The 18,120-nt window shown below is 40.6% G+C and overlaps 2 protein-coding genes across 6 annotated transcripts in view; both read right to left on the reverse strand.

Moving 5' to 3' along the window:
* Positions 1-6,300, reverse strand: part of WDR19 (WD repeat domain 19) — a 42,748-nt gene extending 36,448 nt beyond the window's left edge. For both annotated transcript variants that reach the window (XM_026699845.2, XM_087936820.1), the window contains exons 1-8: positions 6,253-6,300; positions 4,820-4,911; positions 4,523-4,588; positions 4,180-4,305; positions 3,011-3,126; positions 1,642-1,757; positions 911-991; positions 87-199 (exon numbers count right to left, since the gene is read on the reverse strand). In XM_026699845.2, the coding sequence (XP_026555630.2) occupies positions 87-199; positions 911-991; positions 1,642-1,757; positions 3,011-3,126; positions 4,180-4,305; positions 4,523-4,588; positions 4,820-4,911; positions 6,253-6,258 (716 nt within the window). In that variant the 5' untranslated portion in view covers positions 6,259-6,300. The remainder of the gene's footprint in view (positions 1-86; positions 200-910; positions 992-1,641; positions 1,758-3,010; positions 3,127-4,179; positions 4,306-4,522; positions 4,589-4,819; positions 4,912-6,252) is intronic.
* An 8,042-nt stretch (positions 6,301-14,342) lies between these two features.
* Positions 14,343-18,120, reverse strand: part of KLHL5 (kelch like family member 5) — a 40,216-nt gene continuing 36,438 nt past the window's right edge. For all 4 annotated transcript variants that reach the window (XM_026699848.2, XM_087936564.1, XM_087936565.1 and 1 more), the window contains one exon: positions 14,343-14,670. In XM_026699848.2, coding sequence (XP_026555633.1) covers positions 14,614-14,670 — 57 coding nt within the window. In that variant the 3' untranslated portion in view covers positions 14,343-14,613. The remainder of the gene's footprint in view (positions 14,671-18,120) is intronic.

An 18,120-nucleotide genomic window follows, 5' to 3' on the forward strand; every position in this document is an offset into this window, starting at 1 on the left:
ACACAGTGCTCTTTTGTTGTTGTTGTTGATGTTGCAACCCAATATAATCACTCCAGAGAAACATTATTACTTTGGGGGTTACTTACAATTTGTAAGATACTATCTTTCCATAACGTTTTTGAAATGCTAGTTCAATTGGCTTTTCTGGATCTTTGAAGTTAAAAAAATATAATGTTTTTTGTCCAACTACAATGCAAACCTGGCAAAAAAGAGAAAGAGAATAAAGGCAAGAATATTTCCAATACAAATAGCCACACCTTCCCTTGTCCCAAAGGAGCTTCCAAAAAGACAATTCAATTTCCTTGGTTTTTCTTAAAGATGTTTTTACTTCTCATCCAAGAATCTTTTTCAGTTCTAACTAATTTTCTCAATAAAGCCAGTAAAAAATGAATATAAAGAGGGTTTTTTTTAAACAAATCATTACACTTTATTGCTAAAGCTGAATTGAATAACAACAGAACCAAGCTTGAAAGACTGACAAATACAAAAAATTGTTTGCAGGTCCAAATTTTTTTTGTATAAAGATACTGCCTTATCACTTATGAAATCTGAACAAGACATCAGAGGCAAAAGTCACATGGAAAAAAAAAACAATTGCAATCTATCTATCTATCTATCTATCTATCTATCTATCTATCTATCTATCTATCTATCTCAATCATACAATTGGGAAAACCTATAGTTTAGACAAGATATTGAATATACTTCACAGACAAAGCTGTGCAGGTTAAATTTCCCAGAAACAAGCTGCCTTGTTAAGAATCCGGGCAACAGAGGTTGGTTTTGCTAATTTCAAACATAATTTCAAATGGATTTTTTTAACGTTAACTTTTTTTTCAGTGGTCTTTCATTTCAGCAGATGAAGTAAGACTGGTGTTATATAGATTCAGCATGGTCATTAATAACCTACCGTGGACTCATTTCCTCCTGTTTCTTCATCAGTCTTCATCTTGACAAACTCCATATTGCTGGGGTCTTCTCTCACTGCGGTCTGCAAGAATAAGATTCCGGATTAACTGAATTTATAATATCTCTTTGTATAGAGTTATACTAGTAATTAGAAAATGAGACAAGTAGGGCACTAACATGTTTATCAAGGAACTGTCAGTAAGCATTTGGAGGATATTTTAGATGCTGACTGGATTTTTGTATTGCTCTAAGACAGGTATATTTAATAATTCAGTTAAAGTGTATTTCATAATGAGTGACTCTTGACGAATATATCTTTTCTTTTATGTACACTGAGAGCATTTGCACCAAAGACAAATTCCTTGTGTGTCCAATCACACTTGGCCAATAAAGAATTCTATGCTATTCTATTCTATTCTTCATTCTATTCTACTCTTCATTCTTCTCTTCTCTTCTTTTCTCCCTTATTCTATTCTATTCTATTCTATTCTATTCTATTCTATTCTATTCTATTCTCTATTCTACTCTACTCTACTCTATTCTAGAGTTACCCAATGATGCATTAATCACCTGTCATTCTAAAAACAAATCCTAAACTGATTAAGGTGCTGATTTGAGATATAACTGTTTGGGGATTCATAGGAAGAACACACTGAATAAATAGAGGAAAAGTACAAAGGTTTCCTGTATTTATTTCATCTCTTGCACATAACAAAAATATAAGTTTATTACCACTCTGATAGTGTCGCCTTCGTGGTTGCTAATCGTTACTAATTTGTCTTCTCCGCCTAACGCTATTAATTTTTCTTTGCTCCAGCAACCGCAGGTGATCCGTTTGGTGTGCTTGCCTGGTAAAAGAAGACGGGGAGAAAAATCTCCAACTTTTTGCTTCTTAACAACTCTTTATTAGGGCCCGAGACCAGCTTTCAAACAGCTTTAGAATGAGAAGATACCGTTGAAAGTTACAGAAGATGAATAAACCACAACATCTCATTTATAACAGAAGCAGAGAAATCAGGGAAAATATCCCAACGGAGCCAGAAACTCAAGACCAAATTTGGCCATTTGTAAAGGCGAGAATAGAGTGTTTATTCATGAAAGAAGAAAAACATAACAAGTATTTCAGATAATGCCCAGGAAGTTGAAGCAATTTTTTCTATATTATAAAATATAAAATTAAATATATAATTATTTAAATAGTAATTCACTTTGTGGCTAAAATTCTGCTCCCCCCGCCCCATGCTTAAAATTATTGGAGAAACCTGCCTTGTCTCCAAAATATGGACTATGTTCTTTACTTGTAAAAGCAAAAGATCTGTGATAAACGTCAAAAACAAAGATCTAAACTAGCTTAAAAATGACTAGATTATCAAGATTTGTCCTTTTAATCCAAAAGCTTGGAATAGCTTTTAACAGAATTAACTAATGAAACTTAAAGGAATGAGAGAAAGATTACAAAATGAATGAAAAAAAAAAACCACTAAGCCAAAGGCATAACTTGAAAAAGATAACTATCTAAATACTGCTTTGGAGATCCTAGCCTCTGCCAATTTGTTGTGATGGTAGAAATAAATTCCCAACTTAATAAAGGAAATCTCCCCACTTTTATTTTCTCCATCGAGATATTCCAGTGGCCAAATGCTAGAAGGGAACAAAAATGCAATTTATATGTCTGCCTGAACATCCCACAACGTTCTTGGCCAAAGAAATGCTGAAATAACTTGGGATGACTGTAAACAGTATTAAAACACAACTTTGTGTGTAGCTGCACTCTTGAGCTGTTTACTTATTGGAAATAAACTACTTCTCCTTTGCACACATTTGCTGCTGTGGGATCCTTGTGCTGAGTTTGATGGCTTTCTTTGCAGATGTTTCATTTCCAAATTAGGTAACATCATCAGTGCTACCTGCTAAGGAACCCCTAATTTGGTGTGATACAGATGCAAAAAAGCCATCCAGCTCAGAGGACTCCGCAGGTCAATCCTGAGCTGCAAATATTCTTTTCTATCAGTAACAAATTTGCTTTTTTCTGACTTAAACCTGTTCCAGTTTTAAATACAACTATTGGAAAATCCCTCTCTACAGTTTTCAAGCTACTGACCAAGGATAGGAATCTTGCGGGAAGTCTGGCGATTATATATTAGTACGTTTCCTTTAGCTGTTCCAGCAACTAGTAAGGCTTCAGTTTTTGACCAACACAAGAAAGACATTGGTTCCCTGAAATATAAAAATTAAATAAAAATAAGCTCTGCCAAATTAAACAATATTTAGCTGATTACAACTTTATTTTTGAGGAATAAACAGTGCAACAAAAAATCACCCTTATCAAGATCAGATCAGGTAACTAGCATGATTCCAATTATAATTAAAGTAATAGAAATGGAGCATAAACTATGTGCACAATATTTATCAACAGTTCTTGGTGTGAACTATTCTTAAAATTAACAGAAAAGAAAACAGAACAGTAAAAGACTCTCATATCAAACTCCATACCTTGATATGACCAAATTCAAAATTAACATTTACACTTGGATAAATTCTTTAAAAATAAAGATATTGCCCTTACTTACAATTAATGGTTCTTCTAAGAGAGAAGGAAGAAGTGAAATAAGATGGAGGAAAGAGGTAATAATAAATTCTTTTGGAGCACTTCTTCATTAGCAATATGAACAAAACAGCAAATCTTTAGGATTTGACAAAGGCATCTTTGTTGGAAGATGTCTTATGTTAAGTCTTTTGTAATTTCTCCTGAAGATGACGTAACATAGTGGCACCCAGAAGATGCCAACTTACAGGGTAATCTACTCCATATGGAGAACAATCAAATTTCCAAGGTGGCAGTCAGATGGACACACACACACCAAATGAGGACACCGTTGAAATACATGGCATTATATTACATTACCTTTAAAAACAAATGTCCTCAAAATGTGTGATTGAGATATTATAGATGTTAATCAGATGATGTCATTTAAATATATAGATATAGTTTACTTCATATATTTATATAATTCTAGAGCTGCGGTGGCGCAGTACTGCAGGCTATTTCTGCTGACTGCCTGAAATTTGGCAGTTTGAATCTCACCAGGTTCAAGATTGACTCATCCTTCTCTCCTTCCAAGGTCAGTAAACTGAGGACTTGGATTGTTGGGGCAATAGGCTGACTCTGTAAACCGCTTAAAGAGGGCTGTAGAGCACTACCAAGTGGTATATGTCTATTGCTATTACATTATATCACATTACATAACATTAATTTCATAAATAAATTACCTCATGCTAGTATCCATCAAACTGGTTTTATTTGTATTGGCATCCCACAGATAAATAGCACTGGATTTATCAGCAATAATTGCTAGAGTATCTCCATCTTGATCCCAATCCATAGCAATGCAGTTCCTAGCAAAGGACAAATGCTTTTAATAAACACCGTTTTATTGTCTGTTCTACTCATATTTTAAAACTGCACATGAAGATACTGGCACACTATATGGAAAAAATCTATTTGGGTAGATGCCTTACTTTCAAAACCACCAGTATCTGTTTTAGATCATCCATAAGTGAGATTTTAAATTTAAAGGACATCTAAGGTCATGAACTGAGATTCAAAACTTACCCTGGTAAAATAATTTCATTTTTCTTTTGACCATGGCGATCAAAGACTTTAACAGTATGACTGTACCTTTAAACAAATAAAGAAAAGCTTCTAAGAATGACAATAACCCTTTTCACAAATCAGTGACTAAATTTTCTAAAATCAGTGACTAAATTTTTGCATACCTTTGGAAGACAATTAAACAAAGACATAACAAACAAATTTTCATTGTACACCTTTTCATTCCACATTTCTGCAAGGTCAAACCCAGACACCTAGGATTTTTCATTCATTCATTTTTCTTTTTTTAAATCTTACCCTGTAACCGCAATGTAGTTTCCCAAGGTTTTTTGCCAAGCAAATTGCACGGGGGCACTAGGTGCGTCCTTTTCTGAAATGGTAAATACGCGCTGTGGAGGGAAAGTGAGAATTACACATTGGTAAGTTGTTTTTATTTTACTTTTTGAAGGCCTTATGTTTCGAATCTGTAGAACATAGCATCTGTTATAAAAGGCCAGTTTGCAGCAGTCTCTCCTGTTGGCAATGAAAGAAAGGAAGGAAGGAAGGAAGGAAGGAAGGAAGGAAGGAAGGAAGGAAGGAAGGAAGGAAGGAAGAAGGAAGGAAGGAAGGAAGGAAGGAAGGAAGGAAGGAAGGAAGGAAGGAAGGAAGAGGGAGGGAGAATGGAAGGAAGAATGGAGGGAGGGAGGGAGGGAGGGAGGGAAGGAAGGAAGGAAGGAAGGAAGGAAGGAAGGAAGGAAGGAAGGAAGGAAGGAAGGAAGGAAGGAAGGAAGGAAGGAAGGAAGGAAGATGAGAAGGAGGGAAGGGAAATGAGAAGGAGGGAAGGAAGCCGTGGTGGCACACAGTGTTTAGTGGAGTGCCATATTGCAGGCGAAGTGCCCACTGCCAGAGGTTCGATCCTGACCAGCTCAAGGTTGACGCAGCCTTCCATCCTTCCGAGGACCCAAATTGTTAGAGGCAAGAGGCTGACTCTGTAAACGGCTTAGAGAGGGCCGTAAAGTGAAGCGGTGTCTAAGGACTATTGTTTGTGAAGGAAGGAAGGAAGGAAGGGAGGGAGGGAGGGAGGAAAGAAGAGGGAGGGAGGGAGAGGAGAATGTAAGGAAGAATGGAAGAAAGAAAAAACAGAATATTGTGTGTATGTATATATGTGTGTGTGTGTGTGTACACACATAAATAAAATGATTGATTGATTGATTGGCAGATAAAAGCCAGTAAAAGACTCCCCCCCCCCCTGAAGTTTTTTAAACCGTCGCTCGGTCTCTGAGGGGAAAGAGAGGACTCCTTCCAGATGTCTTGGGAAAGATGGAAGGCCAAAAGGGAAACGGCACAGAGAGTAGGAGAAGGTTAGAATAGAATTAACAGAGCGGGAAGGGGTCTAAAAGGTCACCTAGTCCACCCCCTTGCCCGATACACCGTTGCAAGCAAACGGCCGTCCAGGCTTGTCAGCGACGGAGGCTCCTTTTCCCCACTGCGGCCTCTGAGTAGGCAGGCAGGCGTTCCACAAGTTTCCCTCCCCCCCCCGCCCCCTCCCCGCGTTCCTCACGGAGGAAGGAAACCCCACCAGTTGAACAGCCGCCTTTCCTAACCAACCGGGAAAGTTACGGGTGCTCGAAAGAGAAGGGAAGGTACGGAGCCCGTTCCTGGCAGAGGAAACCGGGCCACGGGTGGCGGGGGAGAACGGCCCCTCGACCGGCCCCGCAGCCCTCCAAAGCCGCCGCCGCTGCGGCCTTTACCTGCATCTTTTTCCCCTCAGAGACCCACCGATGGTTTAAAAAAAAAGAAGGGGGGGAGAGGAGGGAGAGAAAGGGCGCATGCGCACTCAGGCGCCTGGCAGGCATTCGCGTCGGCATCACCCGGGAGACGGCGGCCTCTAGAGATGTTAAAATGGAAGAGGCGACCGTTCTTCGGAGTGGGTATGTATCAAGAGAATGAGGATTTAATAATGTCATATTAGGGTATGAGAAGTTAATGAGTTCTCAACCCCAGAGGTAAAGTATAAATGTAAAGATCTAGCAAATTACGTTATAAAGTATAAATGCAAAGATCTAGAAAACAATACTATAAAGGGTAAATAAAAAGTTCTAGCATTTACACCATAAAATATACATGCAGTGATCTAGAAAAGTACGCCATAAAGTATAAATGCGGATCTAGAAAACAATACAGCATCAATGGAAAGATCTAGAAAGCCACGGTAGATAAAATTGCAAAGATCTAGAAAACCATGCTTTAAAGTATGAATGCAAAGATCTAGAAAACCATGCTATAAAGTGCAAATGGAAAGCCCTAGCTTTCTTGAGAAATCTATAGTACTTTGGGCAGGGTGGAAGGAAGGAAAAGGCAACCAGCAGCAAGAGGAATGCACTCAGTAACACCAGCCATGGGTCACTGTCGGGAGACCAAGTCATGGAAAGATTGTCATGGAGTAAAACTACGCCTCAAGTTGTTTATAAAAAACTAGCTGGATACCCGTGCTTCGCTATGAAACATTGTGGTCGGGCTTCGTTTTGGGGGAGGAAAATAAGTGGGGGGGGGATTCTGCCTCTGCCTACTAGCATCCTCCTCTGCTATTCATCTGGCTAGCGTCCTGTCAGTGTGTGAGAGAGTTGAGGGCTGTTTGGAAACTGAAAAAGTATTTTCTGTGCAAGCAAGGAGACAGCAAGGAGCCTGGGCATGGCTTAGCTCAACTGTTCTGTACTAAAGCTTCTTGGTGCTATGAAACTGAAACTCCTCTGCTTGTGTTTTGCATTGGGAACAGATTTCTTTGCAGGTGGGGAGGGGGAGTAGAACTCCTTAGCATCAGAGCATGATAATAATAATAATATATGAAATACTGATGCTCTGATGGTCATTTGGAAAAAATCCTTTCTTAGTGAGCACCTAGAAGCCAAGAGGAACAAACATGCCAAATTTCAAGTTTGTAGGCTTTATGGTTCTGGAGATTTTGTGATGATGCGTGAGTGGTCTTTTGCCTTGATTTATAGATAGATAGATAGATAGATAAATAGATAGATAGATAGATAGATGATAAAGGTGGGATGTTAAATAAATAGATGTGGGGAAATCCAAGAGTCAATGTGGACTTGACGGCCCAAAATCAAAGTCCTTTCTTTTCTTTTCTTTTTTAAATGACAAACTATTTAAAAATATTGTCAGGGGTGAAAGTGATTCCTTAAATCCAGAGAAATCATTTTTTTAAAAATCAATAAATCTGCAAAGGGTCTTGATTGTTTCGAGAGTTCAAAACAGGAAGAAACCTATGCCAGCATAAATCACCATTCATGCCTTTGCAGAGAAAAATCGTAGTGATGGAACCAAATTCCATTGATAGAAAACTTTGAAATTACTCCTTTGATGAACCATAATTTGGGGAAAAAAGGGGGGGGTTAAAATTAACTGATCCCTATTGGGGAATCATCTCTACCAGCTCCACCCCACCACGCCCCTTCACCACACCCCTTTACTCTTTGGGCTCCGATTGGAGCAAGGTCAGCAGTCCCGCCCTCCCAATGCTAAGGCTCCCGCTGACTCCCTAGAGCCAAGAAAGTACAGAGGTGTCTTGACTGTCCAGCATAATGAACATTATAATTGATTTATAAACTTCAGTCATCAGCTAGAGGTAGACATTGAGAGGTCCCAATATTTAAGATAGCCGTCTTGACGCCAAAATTAAAGATTAAGAAAAAGTGTCCTAGCCTGAGTCTTTTTGTGTGATAAATTTTGTCAAACCGGCTGAGATGCCTGCCTCCGTGATGCTGGGGTGCAAATTTCCACCAGTCATCCTTCTCCTCTTAAGTCATCAACTTTTCATACATGAATAAATTACCACTCCGAATGTCACCTCTTCCACTGGAACAAAAACTCGAAACAGCTTTTCTTTTGAAGGTATCGCTTTCTAGCCTTCAAACAAACATTTTGAAACTCGCCTTTTGTCCTGAGCTAGACAACAGTTCAACTTTGTAGGCTTTTCTAGGAAAAGAATAAAATTGATATTTATCGCCATTTTAATTCTGTCCCAAAGGTGCTTTTTTTTAAGGAGGCAACTGGACTTTCCGTTTTTTCTTTCAAGGCGTTTCGTTTCTCATCCCAGAAGCTTCTTCAGCTCTGACTGGACGGGTGGGGAATGGAAGGATTTATGCTCCTTACAGTGAAATCTTTCCATTCCCCACCATTCAATCAGAGCTGGAGAAGCTTCTGGGATGAGAAGCGAAATGCCTTCAAAGAAAAACCATGAAGTCCAATTGCTGCTTGAAAAAAAAAAAAGTACCTTTGGGACAATCATGACCTGGAGGACTGAGAATCTCCATTGTCATTTTAAGTCTGCCTTCTCTGTTTTAATTGTTTTATGCCGATCGTGCTTGAAATCCCATCCCAATAAAATTAAGGACCTTTCATGAGTGGGATCTCATGGAGAATGTCTGGTGGTCACAAGACAATTGAATTTTAAAGAGTTAGAAAACACAGGTCTCAGGCAACAACTTTCTAAATGTTGTAGTTTTTGCTTGTGAGGGATCCTTAGTGCTCTCTGAACTTGATTGTTTTCTTACAGGCATTTCATGACCCAACTAGGTAACATTGTCAGGAACACTGATGATGTTACCCCTAAGATGTTACAAGAAAACAACCAAGCTCAGAGAGCACCAAGGACCCCACGTTTCAACCCCAAGCTACAAATATTCTCCTTGATCAGTACTCTTTATTTGTGGCATCATTGGTGTGTGCACATACAAAACCTCCAAATTCTTGGGACTGCTTTAAAATTGCATTAGGATTTCAGGGAAAGAAGTCTCTGTAACAAGGTAAGGAATCTCTATCACTTTGCCCCAGCTTCTCTTCAAGAGAATTTTGCAAGAAACTTCTAAAACACACAATGTAAAAAGAGAAACCATGATGTTATGAAGAAGGCTGGTACTAGAAGGTGTCCCTTTCAAAGTTGCAAAGTGTTTGTTATTATGTGGAAATAATAGCACCGTCTTTTTTCACCTGTAATGGCTTTGCTGGAGCTTTTCGATCACAAGGAAACTCGCTGCATACCATGTAATTCCTAACGGCAATTTTATAAACATTTGGTTCCACGTTTTCAACAGATAAAAGTAGTTCAACATCAAGGGGGCCAATCTAATGCTTCAACTACCTCCCTTCTAACATTTCATGCACATTGGTGAAAAATAATCTGAATATAAACTATGGCGCCAAGGTATTGACAACAGCTTACTCTGACTACTATGATTTTAAAATTCAAAGCTATTATTTTGATGCAATCAGAGATTGGTGAAAATAAAAAACATAAACCAAGCACTTTCTGCTTATATAGCAGGAAGTCTCATTCAATCATCCCAACTACACCTTTCGTTCCCTTTCCTTTTCTGGTTTGCCAATATTTGATCTTTCTGACTACTCCAGCTTAAAATGGTTTTGCAAATGCAAACAGATATTTGGTTTCTATTACAGACTTTCTCTGTGTTATTCTCCACCCAGGGAAGCTGGACAGCTAATGAGTGCTGCTGTCTTTCATTTTTTTCTACCTCTCTCTATGGCAGGGGGAAATGTCCAATGCTGGCTGGGGAATAAGGGGAGTTGGAAGTCCACGAGTCTTAAAGTTGCCACGGTTTTACACCCCTGTTCTTGACCAAATCTGGCACACCAAGCATGTATCAACTGTGCTCCTTTTAGTGGCGGATTGAAAACCATCCATTTCTGTTCTGCATGATCAAAGCCACTGTATTCCCAGGCAGTTATTTTGGAGTTGACCTGTATGCGTTCTCACAGTTCTACAGCAAAATGATGTATCGTTAATTTGCTTTGTTCAAAAAATATTGCAGAATCTTCCTTGCCTGTGTGCTTCAGGATGCACAAAGAAACGGTATATACTGGGAGTGATTGGGAAAGCTGTATTTTGTAAACTAAATGCCTATATGGCAATGTGTTTCTTGTACACCATGAGAAACCAATGTTTGATGATGCACTTTCCAAATAAACCTCCCAACTGAACAGATCGGCAGAACGTTTTTCCAAATATAATCAGGAGAGAAGATTGATTTCATTTCATTCATATTGAGTTTTTAATTCAATACAATAGAATTCTGTTTTAATTCATTCCTTTCCATCTATTGGATACATTTTCCACCTGACATATTAGCAATTAGAAAGAGACGGAAACTTTTGTGGGAGTTTGATTGTCTTCTCTTAAGATGTTCGGAACCGTGAGGCCCTTGGATCATAAAGGAGTTGGAAAGACAGCTAGAAATCAACTTGGGCGATAAGGGAGGTGATAGCCCTGCGAGAAAAGGTCAATGCAGGGAGCCCTCGACGTACCCTTCCAATTGAGCCCCAAATTTCCGCTGCTAATCAAGACAGTTAAGTTAATTTTGCCCCATTTTATGTGCCGTCTTGCCACAGTTGCTAAGTGGATCATTGAAGTTAGGAGTAACACCGTTGCTGGTTTCCCCACTGGTTTTGCTGGTCAGAAGGTTGCAAAAGGAATCACGTGACCCCGGGACCCTGCAAGCGTCATAAATATAATCTGAATTTTGATCACGTGACCATGGGGATGCTGGAACGCTGGTATGAAAAACGGTCGTAAGTTGTTTTTTTCAGTCTCATCGTAATTTCGCACGGTGACTGAACAAATGGTGGTTAAGTCCAAGACTACCTATATTCCTTTTCTGTGTGAGCGTCTGCTGCTTGGGAAATTTCATGGAGCTGCATTCGATAGGGGAAAAATGTCTTGCTTCAATTTAGCCCTTGTCCACCACGTGCCAGTCTGTTGCACAAGCCTTGTCCTGTTCCTAACTCGAATAAACAAGATAAATTTCTCATCCAGTAGCTGCCTTTATGTCTTCATTCCTGGCTCAGAGAAGCCTGGGAAATGCTCCCACCATTCCGTTCGAAGGAGAAAGGCTCTTTCCTGAACTAAAGCGCCTCCTGTGATCTGAAGCCCCTCTGGGGTCCTCCTTTATAAGGACGGTGGTGCTTGGCTGGCACTGAGTCACAAAAGGATCCAGACAGGATAAACCAGCGTGCAGTAGTGGCAAGTGGACCATACGTGGCATGTAGAAGAGCTGTGCCAGGAGAACGTGTGACGACTACCCTGGATGCTTCCCCATATACTACTCCAGATATCAGCTCAGAGGAAGATGAAGCAGTTGTCCTGGCACATCAGGAGGGGAGTCAGCCTTTCTGAGAGGGATTTGGCTGAAGGGTAGCTGCAGCAGGACAACTCTGAGGTTTCAGGTGGGGAAAGCATGCAACTGCAGCCAGGCAGGAATGAGGATGAGGAACTGCCTTCTGCACCTGATCCAAGAACATGTAGGGCAGAGAAAAGGCGGGAGCAGCAAAAGTCAGCCAGATCACTCGCGAGGAGGCGATGGTCTGCACCAGAAATTGGCTATTTAGCACAGCAGATAGATGGAAGGCAATGCTAGGAACGACATTGCTGTATGTCCTTGCCTTCAACTTTGGACTTTGCCTATGAATTTGTCTTTGCCTTGGGAACCTGTTTTGGCCTCCTGGACTGGACTCGCCTTTGCCTCGAGGATTAGTGTTGGCTTCATTTGACCTGCATCGCTTCTTGTCTTTTTGCAGGATGCAGTAATGGTGGCCTGGTCAACAGAAGAGAGCAATGGAACTACTTCTGAGTAACTGAGCCATGTGCAGAAACTGCTTCTGTGTGTAGTCCAGCCTACCTCTTCGAACTTATGATGGCACTGGAAAAAAGTGACTCGTGTTTAGTTTTCACACTTATGGCAGTTGCAACATCCCTGTGGTCACACGATCAAAATTTGAGGCACCTGGCATGTATTTACATATCCCAGGGTCAAACAGAGGAAACAAGAGACAATGAGGAAGTCAGATTCACTTAACAATGGAAGTGATTCACATAATGACTGTGGAAAATATGTTATAAAATGGAGCGGAACTCACTTAACCATCTTAATTACTCATCTTACGTTGCAACGGGCTCAACTGTGGTCACTAAGTCGACGACTACCTGTAGCATTTAAAACAAGGCACAAAAGAAAATATAAAATGCTGAGAGCAGGTTGGAACATCCAAATATTTCATAATTGTGAAAATCTACAGAGACATCGCTACAATATGAAAAAATTGAGTTACAGAAATTTGATCTTAGGGAAATCGATCAGTCTTTGATATGAAATGTAACTGAACATCTGAAATGTACATAGGGCCAAACCTGATTTTTTTTGTGTTGCTGTTAGAATAACACTCTGTCAATGCCTATATAAAATCTGGGGAGACGTCTCATTTAGGGTCAATAATCATGGAATGTTTTGGAATACATAATCACCATCATCATCATCATGAGTCACTTTTAATCAGCCTGATCAAGTGTTCTTTTACTGCAACTTCTTTGAAGAAGTGATCCATAAAGTGACAATACGGTTTGGCAAGATAGGCAGGATTATTTCTAGGCTACGTAAAACTTCCTAACAAGACACAGGGTACCCAGTGATGGGAAAGTGCTTGAAAAATATACTCCGTAACCAATGTCCAAGCATAGGACAAGAATTAAAATAAGGCTTCGGTTTAAAGAGAAAAGAGTGCAGCAGCTCTCTGAAAAACTACAGGTCGTCATTGACTTACACCCAGTTCATTTAGTGACTGCTGAAAGTTACAATGGCACTGAAAAATAGACTTACGGCCATTTTTCACACTTATGACCATGTGTGGCATCCCCATGCTCATGTGATCAAAATTTAGATGATGGGCAACTGGTTCGTATTTATGATGCTTGCAGGGTCCTCAGGTCCCTGCAGTTCCCTTTTGCTGTTGTGGTTTGCCGGCAGCCGGTGCAGACAGCAGCGGAATCGGACAGTGGGGAAGAATGGGGACCAGTCCAGGAGTCTGGATAGGACTCGGATCCTGCATCCGATGCAGAGATGGGACCAGGACCATCTGGGAGTGGAGTGCTGCCTCTGGAGCCTCCGGAGTCTGGCAGCAGTGAGGCAGAGGACTCAGGGGAGCTTATTCCCAGTACACATGTGCACAGAGCTACTAGAAGGTGAGAGCAGCTTTACTCGGGAGTAAAGCTGGGAGGAGATTGCTCCTCCCATAAGGGATAAAAGTCAGGCCAAGATGATGAAACCTTTGCAGGAAGCAAAGTAGTTAGGTCGGTTCATAGTCATCGTTGAAGCTCCTTGAACTTCAGTTGGTTTTTTTTGTACTTTGGTTGGTTTCTTTTCTAGTTATTTTGATACTTCTGTTTTTGGCAGCACTTCACAGAACTGAAAGGTGTGTGCTTATCTTGGGGGACTGTTTGAGATTACTTCCGGCTGGGAATGAAAACAATTCCCAGCATTGCAATAAAATAGGGTGTTTTTTTAAACAAGTTTGTTAATATTTACGGTTTACAAAGCCTGGGTCAGAACATTTGCAACCTTCTGACAAGGAAGGTCAATTCCCGTAACGACTGCACTGATTCCCTTTCACAACTGCGGCAAGAAATGTCGTCAAATGGGGCATAACTCACTGAACAAATGTCTCACTTAGCAGCAAAAATATTGGGAGGTGTCAATGACGGTCATAAGTCAAGGAGTACCTGCATAGGCATCAGAGGTACGGCATTTCTCAAATCAGAAGTACACTTGATATTTCCTTTGCATTTGGTTTGTTGTACCATGTCCCCACCAAAAAAAGAGAGCAAACAATAAAAGAAGCATTTGGAACAAAGCAAAACTTACCTCTTACGTCTTGCAAAAGGACATAAAAGGGAATTGCAAATCTGTGGCTAGAGGGCAAAGAACAACACAAGTTCCTTTTGTGCCTCCAGAACAATCAAAATGAGTGCCCTTTTTGTTCCTTCTTTTTCTGATTTATGCACTTGAAACATGCTATCTGATCCGTAATGTATTTCCATTACCAACACATATAGATGCGTACATGAACTACATTGTTCATATGGTTTTTTTTAAAAAGTACACAATATTGGTCCTTTAAAAAAAATCCTTTATACAAATAAGATTTAAGGTCAGTCTCTTTGCCTTGCGAAGATACACAGTACCTGACGTATTTATGCTTTAATAATTGGAGGTGAAATCACCAAAGAGTCTACAGAAGAGACCATGATTTCACTACTAGAGTTTGACAGTCACCACACAAGCTCCAGCTCTTCCGAGGCACAATGGTGCAACCTGAAAGAGGAAAAGAATGAAAAAGAATCAAGGACAAAATTATCGATACGATTCACAAATATTCTGGAAAAGAGGAGAAGGTTTTCGATGAAACAGCTTGCCTTCAGAAATCGTGGTCACTCCATCACTGGAGTGTTTTAAAAAGACTCTAGACAATCACTTATCTGCAATGGTATAGGTTCTCCTGCCTGAGCAGGGGGTGGACTAGAAGACCTCCAAGGTCCTTCCAGCTCTAGTCTATATTCTTTATCATTCCGTTCTATATTCTGTTCCGTTCTGTTCCACTCCATTCCATTCTTCACCTATTCTATTCTATTCTATTCTATTCTATTCTATTCTATTCTATTCTATTCTATTCTATATTCTAATCTTTTTCTTATTCTATTCTATATTCCCTTATTCTATTCCATTTCTTATTCCCTTATTCTATTCTACTCTATTCTTTATTCCCTTATTCTATTCTATTTCTTATTCTATTTTATTCTATTCTATTCCTTATCCCATTCTATTCTATCCCTTATTCTCTTCTCTTCTCCTCTTCTCTTCTATATTCCCTTATTCTATTCCATTTCTTATTCCCTTATTCTATTCTACTCTATTCTTTATTCCCTTATTCTATTCTATTTCTTATTCTATTTTATTCTATTCTATTCCTTATCCCATTCTATTCTATCCCTTATTCTCTTCTCTTCTCTTCTTTATTCCCTTATTCTATTCTATTTCTTATTCCCTTATTCCATTCTATTTTTTATTCCCCTATTCTATTCTATTCTATTCTATTCTATTCTATTCTATTCCATTCCATTCCATTCCATTCCATTATTCTATTCATTATTCTATTCTATATTCTAATCTTATTCTATTTCTATTTTCCATTAATCTAATCTAATCTATTCTATTTTATTCTATTCTATATTCTATTCTATTTCTATTTCCCATTAATCTATTCCATTTCATTCCATTCCATTTCCCATTATCCTATTCCTGTTCCTGTTCTTGTTCCTGTTCCTTTCATTTCCGTTCCATTCCATTCCGCTCTATCTTAAAAAGACCGTCCTTGTTCAAATTAAAGCCCAATTAGAATCAAGAGCTCATCTACTAGGCTCGACCTCAGAATCTGTTATCTGTCATTAAACCTCAGTTCCAGAAATAGTTAAATCGGATCATGATCGATCATCATGACATGATCACCATCCTCTACTGAATTTATACGCTTCTCAATCTTTCAGCAACTCCACAAAAATCTTTCTCTTAATATAACATTTAAGTTTCTGCTATGATTCCCCCCACCCTTATTAAAATCTATGGTCAACTCGTAAAACATTTTGTACACGTTTATAGTTGACAACAGAAAGAAGGGGAGGGAGGGTTTCAAAGAGCAGGCAGCGGTGGGATTGAAAGTACATTCCATTCCTATTTTTCTTCGGAGACTGATTAGATGACTGAAGCTTCTGCCACGCAACAGTGTAATTGGAGAGCATGATTGATGACTCTTGGCTGTGGACGTGTTTCCTTGGATGATACACCCAGAGGGGTGGGTGGGTGGGGAAGCAGGATCAAGGGTGACAGCGAATTATGTATCTCAAGAGTTGGCATGCCCAGGTTAATGCCGGATGTAGAATGTTACCTTCAAATAAATCTTTTTTAGTTTTGGGAGTGTGGCTCGAGGCTCATGATTTAATTGGAGTAACTGCCGGAATCCTGACATCTATCCTGTTAAGCTAAACTAAAAATCTGTAATAAATTTTATTCAATTTCTGAGTCGGATGAACATAGTCCAGAATTTACCCACTTGGAATAGTAAAAGGAAGTTTTCAAATTTAAATTACAGTTGAGTTTCTCATATGACTCTTATGTGGACATTTTTTGCCTCTTATTAATACCAGGTCCTTTCTCGTATATTGAAAAAAATAAAAGTTTTCTGGAAGCTTGATTCCGCAGTTAATTAAAATATTTATGATCGAAGACCAAAGAACCTGTTATGTCTTTAGGACTGGTTGGAGTTCCCAACCAGGTCCGCTGTTTGAGCGGGAGCATCAGCAGCTCCCATTGGTTGGCTCCGTTTGACAGTCGGCTATAAAAGCCGGCTGTCGAGCAGAGCCAGCCGTTGTTCACTTGCAGTCTGCCTTGTTAGCTAGCAAACACGACAACCCTTTATTCCCTGAATAAAGACTGTTAGTTGTATGCTCTGGTCTAAGCCTCGTCTATTCCTTCGCTCCACAACACTGGCGACGAGGATGGGATATGACCGCAGGCTAGCCAGAAGCACTCAAATCCAAAAAAGCTGAAAGTCACGCTAGCGAAGCCGCGGAGCGAACCGCAGTTGCTTCGCACTGAAAGCTCAAGCTCATCCGCTGCGAAAAGAGCTGAAGTCACGGCGCTGAGATCTCAGCCGCCCACGCCCCCGAGAGGGCGCGAAATTCAAACCGCTGTTGTTTGAATTAGTTACTCAAGCGAAGTACGGCACTGTAGCCACAGTCGCCAACGCTCCCCAGAGAGCGCGAAATCCAAACTATTATCACTAAGCTGAAGTCAGTTACAGCGCTGTTAGCTGCCGCCGCCAACGAGCGCAGAGAGCGCAACGCAGGCTGCCCTTGCAAGGGCCAAGTCACAGAGCGAGTCGAGGGCGTTGTAGCCACAACCGCCAGCACTCACGATAGCGCAGCCCAGGGCCATGACCAACCAGAGAGATAGCCCGGTCTACCGACGACACCGAGGCCCAAGATGAACGCCAACCCGGCATTTCAACCATTCAAACCCAACGAGGAGACGTGGGACTCCTATAAAAATCGCTTTAGCCATTACATCGATGCCATTGGGTTAGCCGACGCTGCGGAGCATAGGAAGAAATCGTACTTCCTTAGCTACTGCGGGGCTGCAGTTTTCGACACTGCCACGGCACTTTTTGCACCACGTGACATCAAGAACGTTCCATGGAGTGAGCTACAAGAAACACTCTCGAACCACTACTCCCCTAAACCTTCCCAGATCGCAAGACGCTACGCGTTCAGGATGAGGAAGCAAGCCGAGGGAGAATCCATCAACCAGTACATGGCCGCCCTGAGAACAGCCGCTCTTCAATGCGAATTCAAGAATTACTTAGACGACATGCTTCTCAACCAACTCGTCTGCGGGGTAAGAGATCAGAGGCTCCAACGACGTCTGCTGGCCAGGAAAGATCTAAATCTTTCCCAAGCGGTGGATGAAGCCCTAGCTGCTGAACTGTCCGTCCAGTCAGCAGCTGAGATTCAGGGCACCGCACCAAAGCCTGGTACTTCCACCGTCCACTCAGAGGAGGTGATGAGCGAAACTGACCCCTCTGAAATTTCAGATGTCCATCGCCTCAAGCAACTGAATCAGCCACAGGTAGGAGCGAGGCAGAGAAACAGCAGTGGCCCACAACAGATCCCTTTGTGCCTAACCTGTGGGGGTTCCCATTCCCGGGCATCT

The sequence above is a fragment of the Pseudonaja textilis genome, chromosome 6, assembly GCF_049901715.1.
Source record: "Pseudonaja textilis isolate UNSWEBS1 chromosome 6, rPseTex1.2, whole genome shotgun sequence".
Taxonomy (NCBI): Eukaryota; Metazoa; Chordata; class Lepidosauria; order Squamata; family Elapidae; genus Pseudonaja; species Pseudonaja textilis.